Source organism: Mobula hypostoma, unplaced genomic scaffold (genome assembly GCF_963921235.1).
Source record: "Mobula hypostoma unplaced genomic scaffold, sMobHyp1.1 scaffold_53, whole genome shotgun sequence".
Taxonomy (NCBI): domain Eukaryota; kingdom Metazoa; phylum Chordata; class Chondrichthyes; order Myliobatiformes; family Myliobatidae; genus Mobula; species Mobula hypostoma.
In genome coordinates this window covers 423,576-450,249 of record NW_026948211.1, presented here as the reverse complement: position 1 = coordinate 450,249, position 26,674 = coordinate 423,576, and the positions used below count along the sequence as shown (strand labels likewise).

The following is a 26,674-nucleotide window of genomic DNA, read 5'->3' as shown; positions in this document are numbered from 1 at the left end:
TTCTCGTATCATTTTGGATCTCCCCCTCCCCCTCCAACTTTCAAATCTCTTACTAACTCTTCCTTCAGTTAGTCCTGATGAAGGGTCTCGACTGTACCTCTTCCTAGAGATGCTGCCTGGCCTGCTGCGATCACCAGCAACTTTGATGCGTGTTGTTTATTATCAAAGTACTTATTTGTCACCATATACTACACTGAGATTCTTTTTATTGCAGTCATTTACAGGACAATCAATCTTTTTTGCAGAATTTATGAAAAACTATACAAAAACAAAGACTAACCAACAAGCAACGTGCAAAGGAAGGGAAATTTGTGCAAATAAAATATTAAATAATAATGACACGAGTTGTAGATTCTTTGAAAGTGAGTCCGTAGGTTGTGGAATCAGTTCAGAGATGATGTGAGTGAAGTTATCCACGCCGGTCAGGAGTCACCCGTGTCTCAGAAAAAAACCCGCCATCATCAGGCTCTTCCTGTCCGTGTAATTCCCCGGCATGAAACGTAAAAGTTGCCGGTGAACGCAGCAGGCCAGCCAGCATTACGTACTCCCGGGATAATCCCACCCCGGGACCCCGGTGTCCCAGACTGAGCCCCGGACCCCGGGCTCTTCCTGTCTGTGTCATTCCCCGGGGTCTGAACCCGCACATCCGGCGGAAGCAGCGCCGCTGGACAGGAGGCGGAAATACGTCACCACGGGAGACCAGCGAATGACACCAAGCGCGAGAGACTGGAGGCAATTCCGTTAAAAACGGTTGGGAATTAAACCTGGCGCGTGGCCATTAAAGGTAAGGGGAAGGTGGGGGGGGGGTGGTTAAAGGGGAGGGTGGGGAATCGGCCAAAATGTCCCCATCCCGCGGGCGGGGATGTTCACACATTCAGATGGTCACAGATCCACTGTCAGTCCAGGTCTGGGTTCCTGCAGAGATCTCAGTTCCTTCCCCCCGGTCTCACTGAACTGATTGTCCTCCAGCCTGAAACAGATGGGAGAATAAAGATGAAATAAACAGATTACACAACAGTGTCAGTAACAGGGGACTGGGGTTAATGTTTCAACAACACTCACAGACAAATATCACCAGAAAACCCGCAGATCCGCTGATATTTTGTCACATTGAACATTAACACAAACACTCACCAGATCCGCTCCAGACTCGGGAGGGTCAGTATGAGGCGGCGGAGAGCGGGGACAGATCGGTCTGTCAGTGAGTTTAATCCCAGGTCCAGCTCCGTCAGTGATGGGTTTGTACTGAGAGCGGAGACGAGATCCTCGGCACCAGAATCTGTGAGACCGACACCCCACAGCCTGGAGATGAGAGAGAGTGAGGGTGAAGGACACAGAGAGACAGGAGACGGTACAAATCCCCAGTGTTTATCAGTAACACAATTGCTGATCACATTAATGTTCAGTGTCAGGCACCCAGTGACTGTAAACACAATCTCCCACAGTCTGGTACTTACCCCAGTTTCTGTATTTTACACTCCGAGTTCCTCAGAGCCGCAGACACCAGTTTCACTCCTGAATCTCCCAGTTCATTACTACTCAGGTTCAACTCCGTCAGTAAATCACTGATCGGAGTTCCCATCACTGTCAATGTCCCTCACTGCCCAGCTCCAGGGTATTCACCGAATGTCAGTAATTTAGTATGTCGGTGTGACCCTGTAAACTCCACATATTCTGTCTCATTCCCCAATGGTTAGAAAAGTGTTCCTGATGTTAGAGGGTCGGGAGGGGCAGGGGTGAAGGGGAGAAATTCCCACAGTAAGGAAAATTTGTGAATGGGGAAATGTCGATGGGAGATGGTGGAAGAGACCCCACCTGAGGGAAAGGGATGGGGAAGAGAGATCCCATAGGAGGTAAGGGGATGGCATTTGTCACAATTCTTCACAATCTGATTTACTACAGTTTTACCAAATCCCTTTACATTGAAACAACACAACTGGACAGTTTCACAGTTCAGAGTGAGAAATAAATCAAGTTACCTCAACTCCTGGCACTTGTGCAGCCCGGGTCCCAGCCGCTGGATTCCTTCACACTGATTGTGGCAGTTCCCCAGGTCGAGGTGTTTTATTGTATCACAGAGTCCGATGACATGAGACAGGACCGCGCAGTCAATCGGGGTCAGTGTCATTTCACTGAATGAAAGTGTTTCCACAGACCCCAGTGCGGCCTGAGCCAGTCCACGATTCTGAGACTCAAACAGATAGTGCAATGTGTTCAGGAGGCTCCTTTTACCAGCTTCACTCCTCGTGTTTCCACTCTGGCGTTTAACCTCCTCCTTCACCCAGTCAATCACCCGGCAGGTTGTTTGATGAGGAAATGGACCCAGAAACTCCTCCAGGCCCCGAGCTGTCATTGGGTTGGAGAGACCAGCAACAAAACGGAGAAATACCTCAAATCGCCCATCTGTCGTGCTGTGGACTTCAGTGAGGAATGTCAGAATATCCTCGGGATGTGGATTCAGGAATTGTGCGACTGCAGCTACAAACTCTTGGATGGTGAGGTGTGGGAATGTGTACACCACGCTCCGGGCAGAATCCTCTCTCTCCAAAAGCTCCATCAGGAACCCGGACAGGAACTGGGAAGGCCGCAGATTGTACTTGATCAAATCTCCATCTGTAAACACTATCTTCCTCCCGGAGACTCCTCTGAAGGCCATCTGACCAACCCTGAGTAACACATCACGGGGGTTCTCAATCTCACGGCCGTGGTTTTTCAGGATGTTGTAAATATAGTAGGAGTACAGTTGGGTGATGGTCTTGGGAACTCGCTGCGGGTCCCTGACTCTTTGTGTGAAGAAGGGGCCCAGTGCCAGAGCGAGGATCCAGCAGTAGGAGGGGTTGTAGCTCATGGTGTACAGGATCTCGTTCTCCTTCACGTGTTTAAAAACAGCTGCTGCCACCGTCTGATCTTCAAAATACCTGATGAAATATTCCTTCCGTTCCTCACCAACAAATCCCAGGATTTCAGCCCGGACACCGATCTCAGCCTTTTCCAATAAATGTAACGCAGTGGGACGGGTGGTCACCAGCACTGAACACCCTGGGAGCAGCTTGCCCTGGATTAAACTGTACACAATGTCAGACACCTTGCACTTGAATTCAGGATCTGTGCATGTGGACCGAGGTTCTGTGTCTGTCCGACTGTCAGCAAAATCTATTTTGTCATTGATTTCATCTAAACCATCGAATATAAACAGCAAACCCTTTGGGTTCTTCCAGACCTCTCTCAGGATATTCCCAAAGTAAGGATACTGATCCAGAATCAGTTCCTTCAGGTTTATTCTGTTGTTAATGGAGTTTAAATCCCGGAATTTGAAACTAAAGACAAACTGGAATTGTTGGTATATTTTCCCCATGGCCCAATCATAAACAATCTTTTGTACCATTGTTGTTTTCCCGATCCCTGGAACTCCAGCCACTGCTGCCGAACTCCCAGATTTGGATTTATTCCTGGAGAAGCTACTCTGGAATAACTGATCAGTCCGGATTTTTTCCAGCTCTCCACGGAGATGTTTCTGTCTCCACTCCTCGTGGTCTCTGCCTCTTGCCAGCAGCTCATGTTCCACCAGTCTCCGATCTCGAACAGTAGAAATGACCGTGAGCTCAGCGTATCGATCAACCAGCTGGAAAACCTTCACCTTCTCCCTCATCAGGATCGTGTTGACTCTCAGTGATTCAGTTTGTACCCGCAGAGTCTCCTTGTGTTTCTGCTGAACATCTTCCATGGGAACAGACAGTGGATAAACTGTTAGATGCCTAAACTCAGAACTCAGTATTTAAGCACACAAGAGTTAGCTCAAAGCTATTGCATTAATTGCATTCATCAACGGATGCTCGTACAGTAAATATGATTAACAGACCCCTGACTGGACAGAGAGGCTGGTCTACATCAATACCAGATCATTACATTTTCACAATTAACTGTGCTGTGAAGGTGAGTATTTCCCTGGTAGTTTACTGACCCCAAAATGTCCCATACTGGACAAACTCCCACTACTGTCACAGCTGTCATTTTTTCCTGTGGAAGTAACTTTTAATCCCCAGTGTTGATGGGATATATGGAGATGGAGAAAAGGGTAGTGGGCATTCTGTCAAACGAACAGGTCGGGGAATCACAGCTCCCCCTCCCCTCTCACCGTCACTGATTCAAAATACAAAGTGGTAGCTTTGCTGATCAGCAGCTGCATTGTGGGTGGGTGGTTGGGGTGTGTGGGATCTTAAAGTGTGTTCAAATCCTGTCATGGGTGTTTGGACCCTGTCCGGACCCTGCCAGGAGTGTGTGGGATCCGACGGAGTCTCAGGACCATGCCAGGTGTGTGTGGGGACTCATGGTGTGTCACGACCCTGTCAGGGGTGTGTTTGGTGTCTCACAGTGTGTCAGGACCCTGTCAGGGACATCTGGGGTCTTACAGTGTTTTAAGACCTTGTCGGGTCTGCGGGGTCTCACAGTGTGTCAGGACCTTGTCAGTAGTTTGTGGGTTCGGACAGTATGTCAGGACCCTGTCAGGTGTGTGTGGGGTCTCACAGTGTGTCAGGAACCTGTCAGGTGCGTCTGGGTTCTGACAATGTGTCTGGACCCTGTCAGGGGTGTGTGGGGGTCTCACAGTCTGTCAGGACTGTGTGGTGTCCCACGGTGTGTCAGGACCCTGTCAGGAGTGCGAGGGGTCTCACGGTGTGTCAGGACCCGGTCAGCAGTGTGTGGGGTCTCACAGTGTGTCAGGACCCTGTCAGGGGTGTGTGGTGTCTCACAGTGTGTCAGGACACTGTCAGGTGTGTATGGGTTCTAACAGTGTGTCAGGACCCTGTCAGGAGTGCGAGGGGTCTCACGGTGTGTTAGGACCCTGTCAGGGGTGTGTGGGGTCTCACTGTGTATCAGGACCCTGTCAGGTGTGTGTGGTGTCTCACAGTGTGTCAGGACCCTGTCAGGGGTGTGTGGTGTCTCACGGTCTTTAAGGACCCTGACAGGGACTAGTTGGGTTTCACATTGTGTCAGGGTCCTGTCAGGTGTGTGCTGGGTGTCACAGTGTGTCAGGACCCTGTCGGGAACGTCTGTGGTCTCACAGTGTTTCAGGACACCGTCACGGGTGATTTCGGACACTGAGAGTGGTATGTGTTGCCTCACAGTGTGTCCGGACCCTGTCAGGTGTGTGTTGTGTCTCACAGTGTGTCAGGACGCTGTTACTGGTGTGTGGGGTCTCACTGTGTATCAGGACCCTGTCAGGTGTGTATGGGGTCTCACTGTGTGTCAGGAGCCTGTCATTGATGTGTGGGGTCTCACAGTGTGTCGGGACCCTGTCAAACCTGTGCGGGGTCTCACAGTGTGTCAGAACCCTGTCAGGGGTTGTGTGGGTACTCACAGTGGTCAGGACACTGTCAGGTGTGTGTGGTTTCTCACGGTCTGTCGGGAACCTGTCAGGTGGTATGAGGTCTCACAATGTGTCAGGACCCTGGCAAGTGTCTGTGGGATCTCATAGTGTGTCAGGACACTGTCAGGGACGTGTGGGATTTCACAGTCTGTCAGGACCTTGTCATGGATGTGTGGGGTCTCACAGTGTGTCGGGAGCCTGTCAGGGGTGTATTGGGTCTCCCAATGTGTCAGGACCTTGTCAGGGATGTGTAGGGTTCCATAATGTCATACTGCCATACCTCTAGGGTTTCACATTGTGTCAGCAACCTGTCAGGGGTGTGTGGGGTATCACAGTGTGTCAGGACCCTATCAGGGGTGTGTGATGTTTCACAGTGTGTCAGGACCCTGTCAGGGGTGTGTGGGGTATCACAGTGTGTCAGGACCCTATCAGGGGTGTGTGGGTTCCCACAGTGTGTCAGGATCCTGTCAGGGGTGTGTGGATTCCCACAGTGTGTCAGGACACTGTCAGGGGTGTGTGGGTTCCCACAGTGTGTCAGGACACTGTCAGGGGTGTGTGGGTTCCCACAGTGTGTCAGGACACTGTCAGGGGTGTGTGGTGTCTCACGCTGAGTCAGCACCCTGTCAGGGGGTTGTGGGGTCTCAGAGAGTGTCAGGACCCTGTCAGGACGTTTGGTGTCACAATGTGTCAGTATCCTGTCAATAACATGTAGGATCTCACAGAACATCAGACCCAGTCAGGAGTGTCTCGGGTCTCACAGTGTTTCAGTCCCCTAACAGGGGTGTGTGGGGTGTCACAGTGAGTCTGGACCCTGTCACATGTTTGTGGGGTCTCACAGTGTGTCAGGACACTATCAGGGATGTCTGGTGTCTCACAGTGTGTAAGGACCTTGTCAGGGACGTGTGGTGTCTCACAGTGTGTCGGGACCCTGTCAGGGTTGTGTGGGGTCTCAGAGTGTGTCAGGACTCCGTCAGGGACGTTTGGTGTGTCTCTGTGTGTCGGGACCCTATCAGGGTTGTGTGGGATCTCCGAGTGTGTCAGGACTCTCTCCTGGATGTATGGTGTCTCACTGTGTATCAGGACCCTGTCAGGTTTGTGTGGGCTCTCACAGTGTGTCGGGACCCTGCCCAACCTGTGCGGGGTCTCACAGTGTGTCAGAACCCTGTCAGGGACATGTTGTGTGTCACCGTATGTCAGGACACGGTCAGGGGTGTATGGGGTCTCACAGTGTGTCAGGACCATGTCAGACGTGTGCGGGGTCTCACAGGGTGTCAGGACTCTGTCAGGAACGTTTGGTGAGTCACAGTGTATCAGGACCCTCTCATGGATGTGTGGTGTCTCACTGTGTGTCAGTCCCCTAACAGGGATGTGTGGGGTCTCACAGTGTGTCTGGACCCTGTCAGGGATGTGTAGGGTCTCATAATTTCATACTGTCATACTTCTGTGGTTTCACATTGTGTCAGGACCCTGCCAGGGATATGGGGTCTCAAAGTGTGTCGGTCCCCTAACAGGGGTTTATGGGGTCTCACAGTGCGTCAGGACCCTGTCAGATGTGTGCGGGGTCTCACAGTGTGTCAGGACCCTGTCAGATGTGTGCGGGATCTCACAGTGTGTCACGATCCTGTCAGGGGTGTGTAGCTTCTGACAGTGTGTCAGGACACTGTCAGGTGTGTGTGGTGTCTCACAGTGTGTCAGGGCCCTGTCAGGGACGTGTGGGGTCACACAGTGTTTTATGACCTTTATAGGGGTATGTGGGGTCTCACACTGTGTGAGGACACTGTCAGACGTCTGCAGGGTCTCACCATGTGTGGAACCTGTCAGGGGTGTGTGGGGTCTCAGTGTGTCAGGATCCTGTCAGGACTGTGTGTCGTCCCACGGTGTGTCAGGACCATGTCAGGGGTGTATGGGGTCTCACAGTGTGTCAGGACACTGTCAGGGACATGTGGGGTCCCACAGTGGTGTAGGACCCTTATAGGGGTGTTTGGGGTCACACAGTGTGTCAGGACACTGTCAGGGGTGTGTGGTGTTTCACAGTCTGTCAGGAAGGTGTCAGGGATGTGCGGGGTCTCACAGTCCTACAGGACCCAATCAAGGGTGCGTGGCGTCTTACGGTGTGTCAGGACCTTGTCATGGGTGTGTGGGGTTTCACAGTGTGTCAGGACCCTGTCAGGTACTTGTGGGGTTTCACAGTGTCAGGACCCTGTTAGACGTGTGCGGGGTCTGACAGTGTGTCAGGACCCTGTCAGGTACTTGTGGGGTTTCACAGTGTCAGGACCCTGTCAGACGTGTGCGGGGTCTGACAGTGTGTCAGGACTCTGTCAGGGACGTTTGGCGTGTCACAGTGTGTCGGGACACTATCAGGGTTGTGTGGGGACTCAGAGTGTGTCAGGACCCTCTCATGGATGTGTGGTGTCTCACTGTCTGTCAGGATACTGTCAGGTGTGTGTGAGCTCTCACAGTGTGTCAGGAGCCTGTCATGGATGTGTGGTGTCTCACTGTCTGTCAGGATACTGTCAGGTGTGTGTGAGCTCTCACAGTGTGTCAGGAGCCTGTCATGGATGTGTGGGGTCTCACCGTGTGTCAGAAACCTGTCAGGGGTGTGTGCAGTCTCACAGTGTTTTCGGGCCCTGTTAGGGGTGTTTTAGGACAATGACAGCGTTGTGTGGGTTCTGACAGTGTTTCAGTATCCTGTCAGGGATATGGGGTCTCAAAGTGTGTCGGTCCCCTAACAGGGGTTTATGGGGTCTCACAGTGTGTCAGGACCCTGTCAGACATGTGTGGGGTCTCACAGTCTGTCAGGAACCTGTAAGGGGTGTGTGGGGTCTCACAGTGTGTGAGGTCACTGTCGGATGTGTGCAGGGTCTCACAGTGTGTCACGACCCTGTCAGGGACGTGTGGGGTCTCACAGTGTGTCAGAACCCTATCAGGGATGTGTGCGGACTCACGGTATGTAAGGACCCTGTCAGGGGTGTGAGGGTTCTGACAGTGTATCAGGTCCCTGGCAGGGGTGTGTGGTGTCTCACAGTGTGTCAGGACCCTGTCAGACGTGTACGGGGTCTCACAGTGTGGTAGGACCCTGTCAGCGACATGTGGTGTGTAACCGTATGTTAGGACCCTGTCAGGCGTGTGTGGTGTCTCACAGTTTGTGCGGGGTCTTACCGTGTGTCAGGTCCCTGTCAGGAGTGTATGGGGTCTCACGATGTGTTTGGACCCTGTCAGGGCTGTGTGGTGTATTACCTTACGTTAGGACCCTGCCAGGTGCATGTGGGGTCTCACAGTGTGTCAGGACCCTGTTAGGGGTGTGTGGGTTCTGACAGTGTGTCAGGACCCTGTTAGCAGTGTGTGGGATCTCACAGTGTGTAAAGACCCTGTCAGCGACTTCTGGGGTTTCACATTGTGTCAGGATGCTGTCAGGGGTGTGCGGTGTCTCACAGTGTGTTAAGACCCTGCCAGGTGTGTATGGGTTCTAACAGTGTGTCAGGATTCTGTCTGGGGTATGTGGGGTCTCACGGTATGTCAGGACCCTGTCAGGGGTGTGTGGGGTCTTATGGTGTGTCAGAACCCTATCAGGGACGACTGTGGTGTCACAGTGTTCCAGGACATGGTCCGGGGTGATATAGGACACTGACAGTGGTGCTTTGTGTTTCACAGTGTTTCAGGAACCTGTCAGGGACGTGTGGGGTGTCTCCCAGTCTGTCAGAAACCTGTCTGGGGTATGTGGGGTCTCATGGTGTGTCAGGGCCCTTTCAGAGGTGTGTGGGGTCTTATGGTGTGTCAGAACCCTATCTGGGACGACTGTGGTCTCACAGTGTTTCAGGACACTGTCAGGGGTGACTTAGGGCACTGATAGTGCTGTTTGGTGTCTCACAGTGTGCTCGAACCCTGTCAGGGACATGTGGGTCTGACAGTGTCAGGACCCTGTCAGGTGTCTGTGCGTTCTCACTGTGTGTCAGGACGCTGTCAATGACGTGTTTGTCGCACAGTGTGTCAGGACACTGTCAGGGGTGTGTGGTGTCTCACGGTATCTCAAGAGCTTGTCAGGGGTGTGTGGTCTTTCACAGTATTTCAGGACCCTGCCAGGTGTGTGTTGGGTCTCACAGTGTGTCAGTACCCTGTCAGGTGTGTGTGGGGGGTCACCCAGTGTTTTAGGACCATGTCGGGGGAATGTGAGGTCTCACAGTGTGTCAGGACCCTGTCAGGGATGTTTGGGGTGCCACAGTGTGTCGGGACCCTATCAGGGTTGTATGGGGTCTCAGAGTGAGTCAGGACCTTGTCAGGGGTGTGTGATCTTTCACAGTATTTCAGGACCATGCCAGGTGTGTGTTGGGTCTCACAGTGTGTCTGGACCCTGTCAATGACATGTGGCTCTCACAGTGTGTCAGACCCAGTCAGGAATGTGTAGGGTCTCACAGTGTTTTAGGACCCTGTCAGGGGTGTGTGGTGTCTCACTGTGTCAGGACCCTCTCATGGATGTGTTGGGTCTTACAGTGTGTCAGGACCATGTCAGGAGTGTGTGGGGTCTCACAGTCTGTCAGCACCGTGTCAGGGACGTGTGGGGTCTCACAGTGTGTCCGGACCCTGTCAGGTGAGTGTTGTGTCTCACGGTGTGTCAGGACCCTGTCAGGGGTATGTGGCATCTCACAGTATGTCAAGAGCTTGTCAAGGGTGTGTGAGGTCTCACAGTGAGTCAGGACCCTGCCAGTTGTGTGTTGGGTCCCATAGTGTGTCAGTACCCTGTCATGGATGTGTGGGGTCTCACAGTGTGTCAGGAACCAGTCAGGGGTGTGTGCGGTCTCACAGTGTTTCAGTATCCTGTCTGGGATATGGGGTCTCAAAGTGCGTCAGAACCCCGTCGGGGTGTGTGGGGTCTCACAGTGTGTTAGGACCCTGTGAGATGTGTACGTGGTCTCACAGTGTGTCATGACCCTGTCAGGGACGTTTGACGTGTCAAAGTGTGTCAGGACCCTCTCCTGGATGTGTTGGGTCTCACTGTGTGTCAAGACCCTGTCAATGACGTGTTGGTCGCACAGTGTGTCGGGACACTGTCAGGGGTGTGTGGGTTATGACAGTGTGTCAGGACACTGTCAGGTGTGTGTGGTGTCTCACAGTGCGTCAGGACACTCTCACGGACGTCTGCGGTATCACAGTGTGTCACGACACTGTCAGGTGTCTGTGGTGTCTCACAGTCTGTCAGGAACCTGTCAGGGGTGTGTGGGATATCACAGTATGTCAGGACGTAGCTGAGGGATTGGAGCAGGGGGCAGGGATTCAAGTTTTTGGATCATTGGGACCTCTTTTGGCGCAGGTATGACCTGTTCAAAACGGACAGGTTACACTTGAATCCAAAGGGGACCAATATCCTGGCGGGGAGATTTGCGAGGGCTACTGAGGTGACTTTAAACTAGAATGGTTGGGGGGTGGGAATCAAATTAAAGAGACTAGGAGAGAGGAGGTTAGTTCACAAAAGGGGGATGGGAACAGTGCAGAGAGACAGAGGGGTGTAAAATGAGGGTAGAAGCAAAAAGTAGTAAGGTGAAAAGTAAAAGTGGGAAACCGGCAAATCCAGGGCAAAAATCAAAAAGGACCACTTTTCAACATAATTGTATAAGGGCTACGAGTGTTGTAAAAGCAAGCCTGAAGGCTTTGTGTGTCAATGCAAGGAGCATTTGGAACAAGGTGGATGAATTGAAAGTGCAGATTGTTATTAATGATTATGATATAGTTGGGATCACAGAGACATGGCTCCAGGGTGACCAAGGATGGGAGCTCAACATTCAGGGATATTCAATATTCAGGAGTGATAGACATGAAAGAAAAGGAGGTGGAGTAGCATTGCTGGTTAGAGAGGAGATTAACGCAATAGAAAGGAAGGACATAAGCCGGGAAGATGTGGAATCGATATGGGTAGAGCTGCATAACACTAAGGGGCAGAAGACGCTGGTGGGAGTTGTGTACAGGCCACCTAACAGTAGTAGTGAGGTTGGGGATGGCATTAAACAGGAAATTAGAAATGTGTGCAATAAAGGAACAGCAGTTTTAATGGGTGACTTCAATCTACATATAGATTGGGTGAACAAAATTGGTAAGGGTACTGAGGAAGAGGATTTCATGGAATGTATGTGGGATGGTTTTTTGAACCAACATGTCGAGGAACCAACTAGAGAGCAGGCTATTCTAGACTGGGTATTGAGCAATGAGGAGGGGTTAATTAGCAATCTAGTCGTGAGAGGCCCCTTGGGTGAGAGTGATCATAATATGGTGGAATTCTTCATTAAGATGGAGAGTGGCAGAATTAGGGCACTGTCAGGGACGTGTGCGGTCTCACACAGTGTCAGGTCCCTGTCAGGAGTGTGTGGGGTCTCACAATGTGTCAGGACCCTGTCAGGAATGTCTCTGGTCTCACAGTGTTTCAGGACACCGTCACAGGTGATTTCGGACACTGAGAGTGCTATGTGGTGTCTCACAGTGTGTCCGGACCCTGTCAGGTGTGTGTAGGGTCTCACAGTCTGTCAGGACCCGGTCAGACGTGTGCCGGGTCTCACAGTGTGTCAGGACACTGTGAGATATGTGTGTGGTCTCACAGTGTGTCAGCACTCTGTCAGGGGTGTGTGTGATCTCAGAGTGTGACAGGGCAGTGTCAGGGACGTTTGGGGTCTCACACTGTGTAAGTACCCTGTCAGAGACTTCTGGGGTTTCACATTGTGTCAGGACGCTAACAGGGGTGTGCGGGGTCTCACAGTTTGTCAGGACCCTGTCAGCGACATGTGGTGTGTCACCGTATGTCAGGACACTGTCAGGTGCGTGTGGGGTCTCACAGTGTGTAAGGACCCTGTTAGGGGTGTGTGGGTTCTGACAGTATGTCAGGACCCTGTTAGCAGTGTGTGGGGTCTCACAGTGTGTCAGGACAATGTCAGGTGTGTGTGGGGTCTCACAGTGTGTCAGGACCCTGTCAGGGGTGTGTGGTGTCTCACAGTGTGTCAGGACCCTGTCAGGGGTGTGTGGTGTCTCACAGTGTGTCAGGACACTGTCAGGTGTGTATGGGTTCTAACAGTGTGTCAGGACCCTGTCTGGAGTGTGAGGGGTCTCACGGTATGTCAGGACACTGTCAGGGGTGTGGGGGGTCTTATGTTGTGTCAGAACCCTGTCAGGGACGAGTGTGGTCTCCCAGTGTTCCAGCACACTGTCAGGGGTGATATAGGACACTGACAGTGTTGTTGTGTGTCTCACAGTGTGTCAGGAACCTGTCAGGGACGTGTGGGGTGTATCACAGTCTGTCAGAAACCTGTCAGAGGTATGTGGGGTCTCATGGTGTGTCAGGGCCCTGTCAGGGCATCTGTGGTCTCACAGTGTGTCAGGACACTCTGGCGGACGTCTGGGGCATCACAGTGTGTCAGGACACTCTCAGGTGTGTATGGTTTCTCACCGTCTGTCAGGACCCTGTCATGGATGTGTGGGGTCTCACAGTGTATCAGAACCCTGTCAGGGATGTGTGGCGTCTCACAGTGTGTCAGGACAATATTAGGGACGTCTGGGGTATCACAGTGTGTCAGGACACTGTCAGGGGTGTGTGGTGTCTCACGGTATCTCAAGAGCTTGTCAGGGGTGTGTGGTCTTTCACAGTATTTAAGGACCCTGCCAGGTGTGTGTTGGGTCTCACAGTGTGTCAGACCCAGTCTGGAGTTTGTTGGGTCTCAAAGGGTTTCAGTCCCCTAACAGGGCTGTGCAGGATCTCACAGTGTGTTTGGAACCTGTCAATGGAGTGTGGTGTCTCACAGTGTGTCAGTAACCTGTCAGGTGTGTGTGGGGTCACCCAGTGTTTTAGGACCATGTCAGGGGAGTGTGGGTTCTCACAGTATGTCAGGACCCTGTCAGGAGTGTGTGGCGTCTCACAGTGTGTCAGGACACTATCAGGGATGTCTGGTGTCTCACAGTGTGTAAGGACCTTGTAGAAACATAGAAACATAGAAAATAGGTGCAGGAGTAGGCCATTCGGCCCTTCGAGCCTGCACCGCCATTTATTATGATCATGGCTGATCATCCAACTCAGAACCCTGCACCAGCCTTCCCTCCATACCCCCTGACCCCCATAGCCACAAGGGCCATATCTAACTCCCTCTTAAATATAGCCAATGAACTGGCCTCAACTGTTTCCTGTGGCAGAGAATTCCACAGATTCACCACTCTCTGTGTGAAGAAGTTTTTCCTCATCTCGGTCCTAAAAGGCTTTCCCTCTATCCTCAAACTGTGACCCCTCGTTCTGGACTTCCCCAACATCGGGAACAATCTTCCTGCATCTAGCCTGTCCAATCCCTTTAGGATCTTATACGTTTCAATCAGATCCCCCCTCAATCTTCTAAATTCCAACGAGTACAAACCCAGTTCATCCAGTCTTTCTTCATATGAAAGTCAGGGACTTGTGCGGTTTCTTATTGTGTCAGGACACTGACAGTGGTGTGTGGTGTCTGACAGTGTGTCTGGACCCTGTCAGGGGTGTGTGTTGGATCTCGCAGTTTGTCTGGACCCTGTCAATGACATGTGGCTCTCACAGTGTGTCAGACTCAGTCAGGAGTGTGTAGGGTCTCACAGTGTTTTAGGACCCTGTCAGGGGTGTGTGGTGTCAGACAGTCTGTTAGGACCCTGTCAGGGCTGTGTGGTGTCTCACAGTGTGTAAGGACCTTGTCAGGGACTTGTGGGGTTTCACATTGTGTCAGGACACTGACAGTGGTGTCTGGTGTCTCACAGTGTGTTTGTACCCTGTCAGAGGTGTGCAAGGTCTCACAGTGTGTTAGGACCCTGTCAGGGGTGTGTGGGGTATCACAGTGTGTCAGGACCCTGTCAGGGGGTTGTGGGGTCTCAGAGTGTATCAGGACCCTGTCAGGACGTTTGGTGTCACAATGTGTCAGTATCCTATCAATGACATGTGGGATTTCACAGAGCGTCAGACCCAGTCAGGAGTGTCTCGGGTCTCACAGTGTTTCAGTCCCCTAACAGGGGTGTGTGGGGTGTCACAGTGTGTCAGGACCCTGTCAGACGTGTGCAGGGTCTCACAGTGTGTCAGGAACCTGTCAAGGGCGTTAGGTGTCTCACAGTGTGTCAGTACCCTGTCACATGTTTGTGGGGTCTCACATTGTGTCATGATCTTGTCAGGGGTGTGCGGGGTCTCACAGTGTGTCAGGACCCTGTCAGGGGTGTGTGGAGTTTCCATTCAATGTATTTGGCTGTGATTGGGAGCGTAGGAAATCATTGATTGTGTACATATTTACTTTAGAGAATGTGAGAATGGGAGAAATTATATTTTTCAATAATCAGGGAGTGTATCTGTTTGATATTCAGAAATGGTTGTGGGAAATTCACTGTCGTGTCTGTTCCCTCGGCAAACAACATGAGGATTAGTGAAGAACAAGCTTGTAGCGATTTACCAAACCCATGGTGCAGGGAAACTGAGGGGTTTCATTGACCGGATGTGGACTGGAACATGATTAACAGAGGTGACAAAGACGTGAGTAGTTTGTAAACTTCCTGATTCGTCTATCTCTGGTCCCATAGTTAAATTATTGTCTTTGGGATTTGTTCTTGTACATGAAAGAGACTGAACCAGGATTCTGGCCGAGATTCCTAATATTTCTGTTAAGAGCTTTGAATAATCAGTTAAACATGGGCTGATGCAATGTTAATAAGTTTTGTGATATTTGTCTTTCTTACACTCTCTCCTTTGTCCAACTCAGTCTGCGATGATGAAGCCTCACAATCTCTGAGCCCATGCACTGCCCCGGGCTCTATTTTCATTGACATGATGGGCTTATGGATGTAGTGAGCTTCCCATCCAGACGGTCACAATTTGGCAAATTGTAATATTATTTACAGATAATATCAGTCCTATGCACCTTCCTTGCCGTGATCCCACAACTCTCGGTTTCCCTGTCCTAATTCCCATCTCTCACCCTTCCACAGTGTCCATCACACAACACCGGCAGACAGGAATTTCAGCTTCTGTAGACTGAGCTGAGGAATTTGTCCCCCAATCTCAGCCTCTCTAACACTGTAGCAGAGATTGCAGTACGGAGAGCAGATGTGAACACAGCGGTGTTCATATGCTGCTCTGTGGTTGAATAGACCGGTTGGGATGTTACCTGCTTTTCTAATTAAAGTGATGCTATTATTACTATTCTGTGACTGGAACTTCAGTGGACGCCCAACTGTAAGAAAAGATAGTCTACAGGAACTGGGGGAGTTTAGAAAATGGTTAAGGATGAGGCTGTTCAGGAGGGGGCAGTGACTGGCAAGAGAAGGCTTGACTTTTTGGTGTGAAGAAATATATTTTTTTCTCCATTCTCCACGCAGACACCAGTGGGGATCTCTAGTTGCAGGCCCTAGAGGGATGTGACCCCTTCCCTTAAACTCACCAGCTCTCTGCTTCTTTCCTCAAAATATCCTTTGAAAACTCTCCCTCTAGCAAACATGTTTCCCTGTGTCTCACTGTGTTCTCTGTCACAGTGCCAACATTTACCTGGTCAGATTCTCGTGGCTTAACAACTTAACCTCCCTATGCAAATTAGAACCGTTGGAGGAAACAGAGGTCAGGTTTCAACTTTATGAACTCTGCTTCAGCCTCATCTGGGCCATTGCGTACCGTTCCGATCACCCCACTACCGGAGGGATGTTGAGGCTTTAGAGAGGGAGCAGAAGAGGTATACTAGGATGCTGTCTGGTTTAGAGGACATGTGCTATCATGAGAGGCTGGAGAAAATTAATTTGTTTTCTCTGGATCGTCGGAGGCTGAGAGATCTGACACAGGTTGACAACATTATGAGAGGCTTAGATAGAGTGGACAGAGAAAATCGGTTTGTTGCGGTTGAAATGTCTAATACCAGAGGGCATGCAGTGAAGGTGGGAGGGGGTTGGATTAAGGGGGATGTAACGGATAGTTTTTTTTAAATCAGAGAGTCGTGGATGCCTGGAATGCACTGCCTGGTGAGGTGGTAGAGGCAAATTGTTAGAGACTTCTAAGAGACGTTTGGATAGGCACATGGATGTAAGGAAGATGGAGGCATATGGACATGGTGTAGGAAGGAGAGATTAGGGTTTGGGTATGTCTGATTTACTTCCTAGCTGGTTTTCCACAATATTATAGGCCAAATGGCTTATTCCTGTGTATTCCTCTTCAATGTTCAATGCACGTTCACTTACCTTTCAGCTCACTGAGAACCTTTAGTAAAAGTTGAGCGGGAATTGGTCGATGGGAGGGATCACAACCTGATTGAATTTAAACAAATTGAGGAAATGATTTTTGTAAAATTTTAAAGTGTGCTGTGTTCAATCCAAATTTGAATTAATCTCTGACATTATCTCACCATATATCTGCATTTCTTTCAGTATTTTGTCAAACTTTGGAACACCAATCCGCATTTTGACAAACGTTTTCCACATCACCCTCCGGGCGCGGGAGCCTTTCTCCATCACCAGGCTCAGGAGGAGTTTAGAACTGTCCGCCCGCTCTCCCTTATCAGCGAGATCAGAGATTTTCTGTGAAGAGTAACAGTGAACATATTGGGGACTGACAGATTCACACAGAGAATGAGAAGTAAATGATGTGCTCTGTAACGGGATCACACTGAGCAGTCACCCGGACGGGTGCTGATCCTGTCTGGACATGGACTGTACATTCTGAGCGCAGAGCACACGGAGGGACATTCACCGTGAACCTGGTCCACCAGTCAATGAGATCCTGGCCGGTCTCTGACCGCTTCACTGACGTGGCTCCAAATCCATCAATAATTCCTTACCAGATTTGACCGTGTAGACAGAAATCAGAAAATAACAATCACAGATGAAGAAAGAAGTCAGGACGGTTTTTATAACAGAGCGAGCAGTCTCAGAGAAGTTTCAGAAAAGATGATGTGATTCATCTCTTCAGTCCACCAGTGTCCAACATGACAGCAGATTACCGACTGACACCCGATTCATTTCCTTTGCCTTTTCCAGTGGAGGTTTATTCAGTGATTACACATTACAGCATGGCAGTATTCCCCAATCCACGCTGTTTGAGGTAATGGATTGTAACAGAATTATCTCCACCCAGAACAGAATGCACTCCAGCTCCTGTAGCATTCACTGATAATGTCCCGGTTCTCACGCTGTACAATCTTCCTGGACTGAAAGCTCCTGTCATATTTCCATTTAATACTGTGAGCCCACACAACTATTTCCTGCTCAACTCACTCTGAACATTGAGCAGTTACCCACCAGTCCACGGGGTATTTTCCCTCTTTCTATCACTGGTTCAGAATCACATGTTCGAGATTGCACATAAAGTATTTATTTCCCAGTTGTTCTTTTATCTAATTTAATATCGGGTGAGTCAGAGTTCCGACACCCGTCAGTCCTGTGACGTGTGAAAATTGAAACCCATTCTCCCTCCCACTCACCCGATGTTCCTCTCCACTGAACTGATTCTTGGCCGTTAACGCCAGGCTCACTCCGTGCACCCCTCCTTCCATTGCCTGCTCCAGCCTGTCCCAGTATAAATCCGTCAACTGCAGCAGCTGGGAATCGTTACAGCCTGCCAGGAGCTCGGAGATCACTGAGCCCGGACCTGTGAAGCACAATGGCGAAAATTAAAGAAATTACTGACCCCATATTGGGTAGCAACATTCTCTCTGGAACCTAAAGATCACCTATCACAGTCCAAAATATATATACAGTATATGGGGACGGTGGGAGGTAGAAACAGGCTTGGGCAGTGGGGTGGGAGGCACTGGGGCTATAGGAGGGGGGTATAGTTCCATCTATTGAAGGCTACTCTATCATGCCCCGGGAACCTACCTCCCTGTTTGGAAAGGACTCTGCATATTCCTGAGGATATATTAACCTATCACCATCATTCTCCTGGAACTGCCCATCACCACCGCTTGGCTCTGGGTTACTGTCTGCCTGCCTGGTCAAACCCCTCCTCAGAAAATCTCTGGGATATCTCACAAAATGCTGGAGGTACTCAGCAGGTCAGGCAGCATCTATGGAGGAGAATAAACAATCCACGTTTTGGGCCAATGCCCTTCATTGGGTTTGAAATGAGGGGACAGAAATTATAGATATTGCCACATTACTTTCTCTTCTTTGTGGTCCTGATCCAAAACGTCAAATGCTTATCCCCCTCCATGGATGCTGCCTGACCTGCTGAGCTCTGTCAATATTTTGTGTGTCTTTGTGTTGCCCAAAACTTTCAGCATCTGCAGAATGTCTTGTATTCTGGAGTAACTCGCTACTTTAATCACAATCTGCAAGAGAAGCAGAAGAAGACAGTAAATATACCCCTTGCACGTGTGATTGTGCTTCCCGCTGAGATGTTAATTCTCTCTTTCTCATCTCTCGGCTCAGTCCTTTCACAAGTATTTGTGAATTGCTGATATTGAATTAAACCCAGACACAAAGTCTAGGCAATATTTATAAATTAAGATATTTCACCAACAGACCCGTGTCCTTTCCTGATGTTGACGTCACTGGAACTCCTCCCCTGCCCGCTCCTTGACCCATTTTGAGGACAGGTGTGACCCGCTTTTGCTGCTCTGTAACAAAAAAAAAATAACAGGAGGGTCAAACATTAATTGAGGTGTAAAGGAGAACACTGTTTTGTTTTTAAACTGAGCCAAACACTTTCGAACATCTTGGGCCTGTCCACTGAAGCCTTGACACGGCCTGATCCACCTGCGCCCATCCATTTCCGCGCACTGCATGGATTGTATAGCATGCCGGGACTTTCCGGTGTATCTACTCGCTATATTGCAGACAATTCCCTTTTAGGAGCCAGTCTTGTGCCCTGGACCGGGAGTGATGTGTCAATGGAATGACAAGGCAGGCTGAGCAGACAGCGCCCATTGCTTTGGTCCTCCTACCACTGGTGGCGCTGTGGTGAGTAATGGACAGCTGTTACAGCAGTGTGGGGTGAAACATTTCTGCTGACCAACGGGACATCTATTCCTCTCGTCACTGAATTATACAGATTTCTCAATCACACCTGATTCTCACCGTCTCATTTCAGTTTAACATCACCTGGTAATGACACCTATGGCAATATATGGTCTGAGTCTACGTAGAAAATCTCTGACATCCTGAACAACCCATAACATCGTGACAGGCAAACATGGGGAATTTTGCAGATGCTGGAATATCAAGCAACACACATCAAAGTTGCTGGTGAACGCAGCAGGCCAGGCAGCATCTCTAAGAAGAGGTACAGTCGAGTTTCCGGCCAAGACCCTTCATCAGGACTAACTGAAAGAAGAGCTAGTAAGAGATTTGAAAGTGGGAGGGGGAGGGGGAGATCCGAAATGATAGAAGACAGGAGGGGGAGGGATGGAGCGAATGGCTGGACAGTTGATTGGCAAAAGGGATTTGAGGGGATCATGGGACAGGAGGCCTGGGGGAAAGAAAAGGGGGGGGGACCCAGAGGATAGGCAAGGGGTATAGTGAGAAGGGGTACCTCCCCGTCGTACCCCATCCGTTATTTATTTATTTATATACACACATTCTTTTTATCTCTCTCACTATACCCCTTGCCCATCCTCTGGTTCCCCCCACTCCCCCTTTTCTTTCTCCCTAGGCCTCCTGTCCCATGATTATCTCATATCCCTTTTGCCAATCAACTGTCCAGCTCTTGGCTCCATCCCTCCCCCTCCTGTCTTCTCTTATCATTTCCGATATCCCCCTCCCCCTCCCACTTTCAAATTTCTTACTAGCTCTTATTTCAGTTAGTCCTGATGAAGGGCCTCAGCCCGAAACGTCGACCGTACCTCTTCCTAGAGATGCTGTCTGGCCTGCTGTGTTCAGCAGCAACTTTTATGTGTGTTGCATAACATCGTGACATCTTGTTCAGAATCATGACATTTTCTCCAGCAGGATTTTAAGATCCATATTATCACCTAAACCCCGGTCAAGATTTCCTTGAGCATTTACCTTGCTATTACCAGACTGTTACATCGCACCTTGTTAAAGACAATGTAGACACGCTATACATACAAAACAGCAAGTTGGCAAAACATCTTTAACATAATTAAAACAAAACTGCTGGAATTGTTCAACAAGACAGAGAGTATGTTAATATTTCAGATGGAAGACCCTGTATCAGAGCTGAGCCTGTCTGTAGGAGCCAGGTATCTGTTCTCTGTCTGCATTATAGTCTGTGTTGCGTATTAATGATGATTGTTTTTGTATCTCAATCTGTTCCACAATACTCCATGCCCCTCCATTCACTATACCAGTCCCACCCTGGCCTCGACTGTCCAAAAGCACCAACTCTCACTTGTTTAAGTTGAAAACCATTCACCATTTCTCAGCCCATCTCCATAACTGACCAAGATGTCTTTGTAATTTATTGTAATCTGTTGCAATATCAACCAGACGCCCGAATTTAGTATCAAACTTGCAAACTGTGCCATGTACATTCATATACAAATCAATGGCATGAATAAAATTAACGAGGTCTCGACACTGACAGGCACATCCCACTCGTCAGAGGCCTCCATATGCTAAGTCCATCTTCAGTCATCACCCTCTGCTTCTTGTTCTCGATCCCGGTGTGAATCCACCTGCAATCTCCCCATGAATCCCTCGGGACCTATCCTTCCAGATCAGCTGCCATGTGGGATCTTGTTACAGACTTTTCCAAAGTTCAGATGAACAACATCACTGCCCTAGCTCATCAATCCTCATAGTTAGCTGTTCAAAAATCTCCAGAATACTTGTCAGATTTGATGTCCCACTGGGTGGTGCAGACGACAATGTCCCCATAACCACTGTCTAACCGCCGGAGACTTCAGCTTCACTGCAGACTGAGGAAATTCCAACCTGTCCAATTACCAACCTGGACTGAAGCCCGTATACTGCCAGGGTCACCAGCCCAATATTATAACCAATACAAAGCCGCTTTGGTGCTGGCGAATTGCCGTGATGTTCCTCCCATTTCCGATTCACAAACTGAGATGGAACTGGAACCTAATGACCCTCTGCCGGGGCCGATGGTCAGGCTGGTTCACCGGTCTGTAGATTGTCAGAGGATACAGATACACTTCAGCTTGTTTCCAACAACTAAACTGAGCACGTTTGTCACAATGTCATTGCTGTGTGAGATATTGCCATGTTTCCCCTCAGTGTAGCAGGAACAAAATGTAAAATTATAAAGTAGAAAATTATAGAACTCAGCACATCAGGTTACATCTGTGAAAGGAGACATGGTGGAAGACCCGATATCTAAACTGGGACTGTTCAAGATGCTGCAGATCTGCTGGGCGTTTCCAGTACTTTTGTCTTCTTGCTTTAAATTTCCTGCAACTGTAGCTTTATCTCACCTCTTCATTTTAATGCACAGATGGTAACTGATTGCAAAATATCAGCAACATGCTAAAATGTAAATACCACCCCACTCCAATCAGTTCGTTATTTCAGAGTTCATTCTGACCCTGGTGTAATACATCCCATACAGTCAATGCTCACAGTATCCTTTCCTCCCACTGTCACTCTGTTACATTTGTTAGTCTCGGTTCATTCTGACCCTGGTGTAATACATCCCATACAGTCAGTGCTCACAGCATCCTTTCCTCCCACTGTCACTCTGTTACATTTGCTCCAGGGGCCACTGTCTCTACGCTGAGAGGCGGTGACCACAGAGCGATAAAATGTGCAACCCTTGCTGCAGCTCTGATGGGCTGTTACCCTGGAAACGGGGGAAGTGGCTCACCGAAAATTACCGAAAAAAGAAATAACAAACTCAACATCAGATGCTCTGAGCTCCATTGTGACAAAGATTAACACTGCAGCCATTTTGTAACAGTGAAACTAAAATTGAAATGGCTGCTTTTACCCTGCCACGTGCTGTGTTCAATTAAACCTCTGGTAGCTCCAGCTATCAAAAACCCAATCCTGGAAAAGATGTAAAACAAATCTTCGCAATAAAGACAATATTTAGAAGAGAGTTTGCTGAAATATGTCATTGCGGCAATGAGACACAGGCTGGACAGCGGTTGAACAAAATGGTTGATATATATCATTGAGATGGTGGAATACAGGCTGGACGGAGGTTGAACAAGATGGTTGATATATATCATTGAGGTTGTGGGATTCAGACTGGACAGAGGTTGAACGAGATGGGCAGGGAATGAGCAGATGGAACCAGGTGGGAGAAGGAATCAAGTGCACTCTCTGATGGTCGTCCAGTAATACACAGACACTGAAATAATAGTACACACTACCAGATAACAGATTCCAATATAACAAAGCCAGAACAAACAATAGCCCTGGAGGAACGTTGTTTCGTTTTTACTGTGTACTGTCTCAGCAGCTTATGGTCGAAATGACAATAAACTTGACTTGACTAAGAAGTTCAGTATATGTCCTTTTCCACTCTGCAACCTTTATCAATACTCCGCAGAAAGTATCCCATCCCCATACCTCACATCTTAATACGGCTACTATCTACCGCTATTTCTTTAACTGAATGAAATAGCGGAGAACTGTGGACACAGCTGAGCACATCATAGAAACCAAACTCTCCTCCATCGACTCGGTATACCCTTCCCACTGCCTCAGTAAAGCAGCCAACATAATGAAAGATCCCCACAACCCTGAACATTCTCACTTCTCACCCTCCCATCGGGTCGAAGATGAAATAAAACAGAATCATACCAGCAGTCTCAAGGACAGTTTCCATTTTGCTGTTACAAGTGAACTGAATGCTCCCCAGCATGTTGAGTGGACTCCCGACCTCACAGTCTAAATTGATGTGACTTTGCACCACATATCTACCTGCACATGCAGTTTCTCTTTTAAAAAATCTTTTTATTATTATTAGCCAAAATTAATAAGAGTATATCAAAGAAAGCAACGCTTACAATGTCTCAAGAAAAAGAACATTACTTTAAAGATTGTAAAAAAATTGGTAATGAAAAAAACCCTACTAAGTGAGAAAAGTGGGAAAGAAAACCCATTAGGTGTTCAATCCCGGAGTGATGCGTCACACAAAAAGCTTCCGAAGATAAACATCAAACCGCCAGCAAAAAAAAAGTACCAAATTTTTCAATTAGATTGTGGAGGAAATCTATCAATTAACTCAAATGATAATAACGAGCAAATGAACCTCATCTATTCTCAAAAACATTGATAGCTAGAAGGGCCACTCTTTTTTTGAAGTGGAAGGATACATCAGCTCCCACTTTGTCACAATGGTTCTCTCAAGTGATGCTGTGTCTTAGTTTGGAGAAAATTAGAAGTCGAACCTTTGCACTGCAGTTTCTCTGTAACCATAATGATTTGTTACACCCTGGTATCGTTTTAACTCAGTGTACTACTGTAACGTATTGATCTATGTGGATAATATCGAAGACAGGGTTTTCACTGTACCTCAGTACATGTAAAACAAAATAAAGATTCCCCATTTTAATCGTGTGGAAATGTTAGACAGCCTGAGTTGCTCCTTTGGAACTTCTGGAGGGAGTGTGCACTATTCCGAGAAACCCAGATGAATAAACAAGACTTAATTCTGGCATTAACCGGGCCAGATATCGGGAAACATTGTCAGCATTTCGGCAAGTCGTAGCAATGGAGAGAAGATGGAAATAAACTTTCCAGACCCCCGGGAGGACGTGAGAGATCCGGATCTCACTGTCCTGTCTGAACAGGGGAAAGGTGAAACTAGTCATACTCGTGGATCAGTGTCCCGAGGGTGCGATTTCTCTGTTTAACCCTCGCTGTCTGCAAGAACACAACAGGCCGAACGGCCGCTTCCAGCGTGCTGGAAATATGTAAAACAATTATCGACCCCAGGCATCGATCCAGATGAAGTTTGGATCTGATACCGGGCCGGGTGATGGAGGTAAAGGTCCCCAGATACATCTTAATGGATGGGTTCAGTCCCGGCATCACCACCTCATCCTGCTCCTGGGACCAGAACACCAGGGGCTGAGCGGCGGCTCATCTCAGGCGGTTCGGTGTGACGGTCCCACAACCCGAACCGACCACAACAGGTTGTGTCCAGGAAGCGGGATGAGGCCGCCAGTTCGAGGAAGTTAGCGGAACTTACCGCCGAACATCAGGTCCCCCCTCCCCCCGGGATCGGCTTCAGTACTTACCGATGGGAAATTGTCGGTCTCGTTCACCCTGGTGACCGGTCTCAACACTCACCGATGGGAACTTGCTCTATTTGCCCCGCAGACAGCGAACCGTCCCCCAGCTCCCAGCCGACAATCCGCTTCAACAGAGAACGGAAAGGCCCATCCGGGGACTGTGAGGGTGGGGGCGGGGAAGGGGCGGGGCCTCGGAAGCGAAAACCCCGCAGATGCTGCAGTTCTGCGTTTGAAATGGGAGCGAGAAACAGGATCACGTGACGGGTGGGGGTCTCCCACCTGAACCGGTGACTCTGCTTCTCGCCCCTCAGACACTGCCCGACCTACCTGCCGCAATTTACACCAGCTACATTTTTAATTTTTCCCTCGGAACCTTCGCTGTCCCCATCGCTCCACCACCCCGGTTCTCAGAGTACGGGTTCAATTGCCACAGAAACATAGAAAACCTACAGAACAATACAGGCCCTTCGGCCCACAAAGCTGTGCCGAACATGTCCCTACCTTAGAAGTACCTAGGCTTACCCATTGTCCTCTATTTTCCTAAGCTCCATGCAGCCATCCAGGAGTCTCTAAAAAGACCCCATCGTTTCCACCTCCACCACCGCAGCCGGCAGCCTATTCCACGCACTCACCACTCTCTGCGTGAAAAAAAGAACTTAACCCTGACATCCCCTCTGTAATTACTTCCAAGCACCTTAAAACTGTGCCCTCTCGTGTTAGCCATTCTAGCCCCGGGAAAAAGCCTCTGTCTGTCCACACGATCAATGCCTCTCATCATCTTATACACCTCTATCAGATCACCTCTCATCTTCCGTCAGTCCAAGGAGAAAAGGCCGAGTTCACTCAACCTGTTTGCAAAAGGCATGCTCGCTAATCCAGGCAACATTTTGTAAATCTCCTCTGCACCCTTTCTATGGTTTCCACATCCTTCCTGTAGTGAGACGACCAGAACTGAACACAGTACTCCAAGCTGGGTCTGACCAGAGTCCTATATAGCTGCAACATTACTTCTCGGCTCCTAAATTCACTTCCATGATTGATGAATGTCAATACACCGTGCGCCTTCTTAACCACAGAGTCAAGCTGCGTAGCGGCTTCAAGTGTCACATATAAGGTTATTAAGGGATTGGACACGCTGGAGGCAGGAAGCATGTTCCTGCTAATGGGTGAGTCCAGAACCAAGGCCACAGTTTAAGAATAAGGGGTAGGCCATTTAGAACGGAGTTGTGGAAAAACTTTTTCACCCAGAGAGTGGTGGATGTATGGAATGCATTGCCCCAGAAGGCTGTGGAGGCCAAGTCTCTGGATGCTTTCAAGAAAGAGATGGATAGAGCTCTTAAAGATAGCGGAATCAAAGGTTATGGGGATAAGGCAGGAACTGGATACTGATTGTGGATGATCAGCCATGATCACAGTGAATGGTGGTGCTGGCTCGAAGGGCCGAATGGCCTACTCCTGCACCTATTGTCTATTGACTCGACCCCAATATCCCTCTGATTCTCCACACTACCAAGTCTTACTATTAATGCTATATTCTGCCATAATATTTGACCTACTAAAATGAACCACCACACACTTATACGGGTTGAAATCCATCTGCCACGACTGAGCCCTGTTTTGAATCCTGTCAGTGTCCCGCTGTGACTTCTGACAGCCCTCCACACTCTCCACAACACCCCCAACCTTTGTGCCATCAGCAAACTTACTATGTCACGAACCCCGTGACGGGTTCAAAAAAAAATGTGTGTGTGTGTGTGTTTGTGTCCGTAAATGTGTGTGTGGATACAAAAATAATAGTCCAGGAGGTAGATATCAGTCTTACGGTGTCAGGTAAGTTTCAGCAATTCAGTTAACTTCGCGTTGCGTCGAGTTGAATTGATGGAGGGAGAGAGAGAGAGAGTTAATTGAGTTGATGTTCAAGTTGGCAGCTTTAGTTGTTCTTGCTTTCGAAGTCTTCAGAGTCACTTCGTGTGACCCCCATGGACAGATGGACAGAGCCCCTCCTAGGGAATGGTCTACTAACCCATGGCACGGGTTCACCACCAGCAGACCCCCACAGGCAACTAACCCATCCCTCCACTTCCTCATCCAGGTCATTTATAAAAATGACAAAGACTAGGGGTCCCAGAACAGATCCCTGAGGCACACCACTGGTCACCGACCTCCATGCTGAATATGACCCGTCTACAACCACTCTTTG

The 26,674-nt window shown here is 49.2% G+C and overlaps 1 protein-coding gene across 1 annotated transcript; it reads right to left on the bottom strand.

Moving 5' to 3' along the window:
• On the bottom strand, positions 1-24,588 carry LOC134341853 (NACHT, LRR and PYD domains-containing protein 3-like). The gene is made up of 8 exons (XM_063039788.1): positions 24,481-24,588; positions 18,835-18,927; positions 17,791-17,957; positions 16,717-16,888; positions 16,553-16,618; positions 1,980-3,717; positions 1,135-1,302; positions 1-970 (listed from the first exon to the last, which is right to left on the bottom strand). Exons 2-8 carry the CDS (start codon positions 18,893-18,895, stop codon positions 883-885), a joined length of 2,460 nt encoding a protein of 819 aa, XP_062895858.1. The 5' UTR covers positions 18,896-18,927; positions 24,481-24,588; the 3' UTR covers positions 1-882.
• Positions 24,589-26,674: the final 2,086 nt, after the last annotated feature.

Coding starts and splice junctions, on each gene's coding strand:
- LOC134341853 (XM_063039788.1), bottom strand. CDS start 18,895: ATGGGTCAAGGAGCGGGCAGGGGAGGAGTTCCAGTGACGTCAACATCA. Junction 16,889..17,790: donor TCAGTGGAGAGGAACATCGG/GTGAGTGGGAGG, acceptor TACTCTTCACAG/AAAATCTCTGATCTCGCTGA. Junction 16,619..16,716: donor GAAAGAAATGCAGATATATG/GTGAGATAATGT, acceptor AAATTCAATCAG/GTTGTGATCCCTCCCATCGA.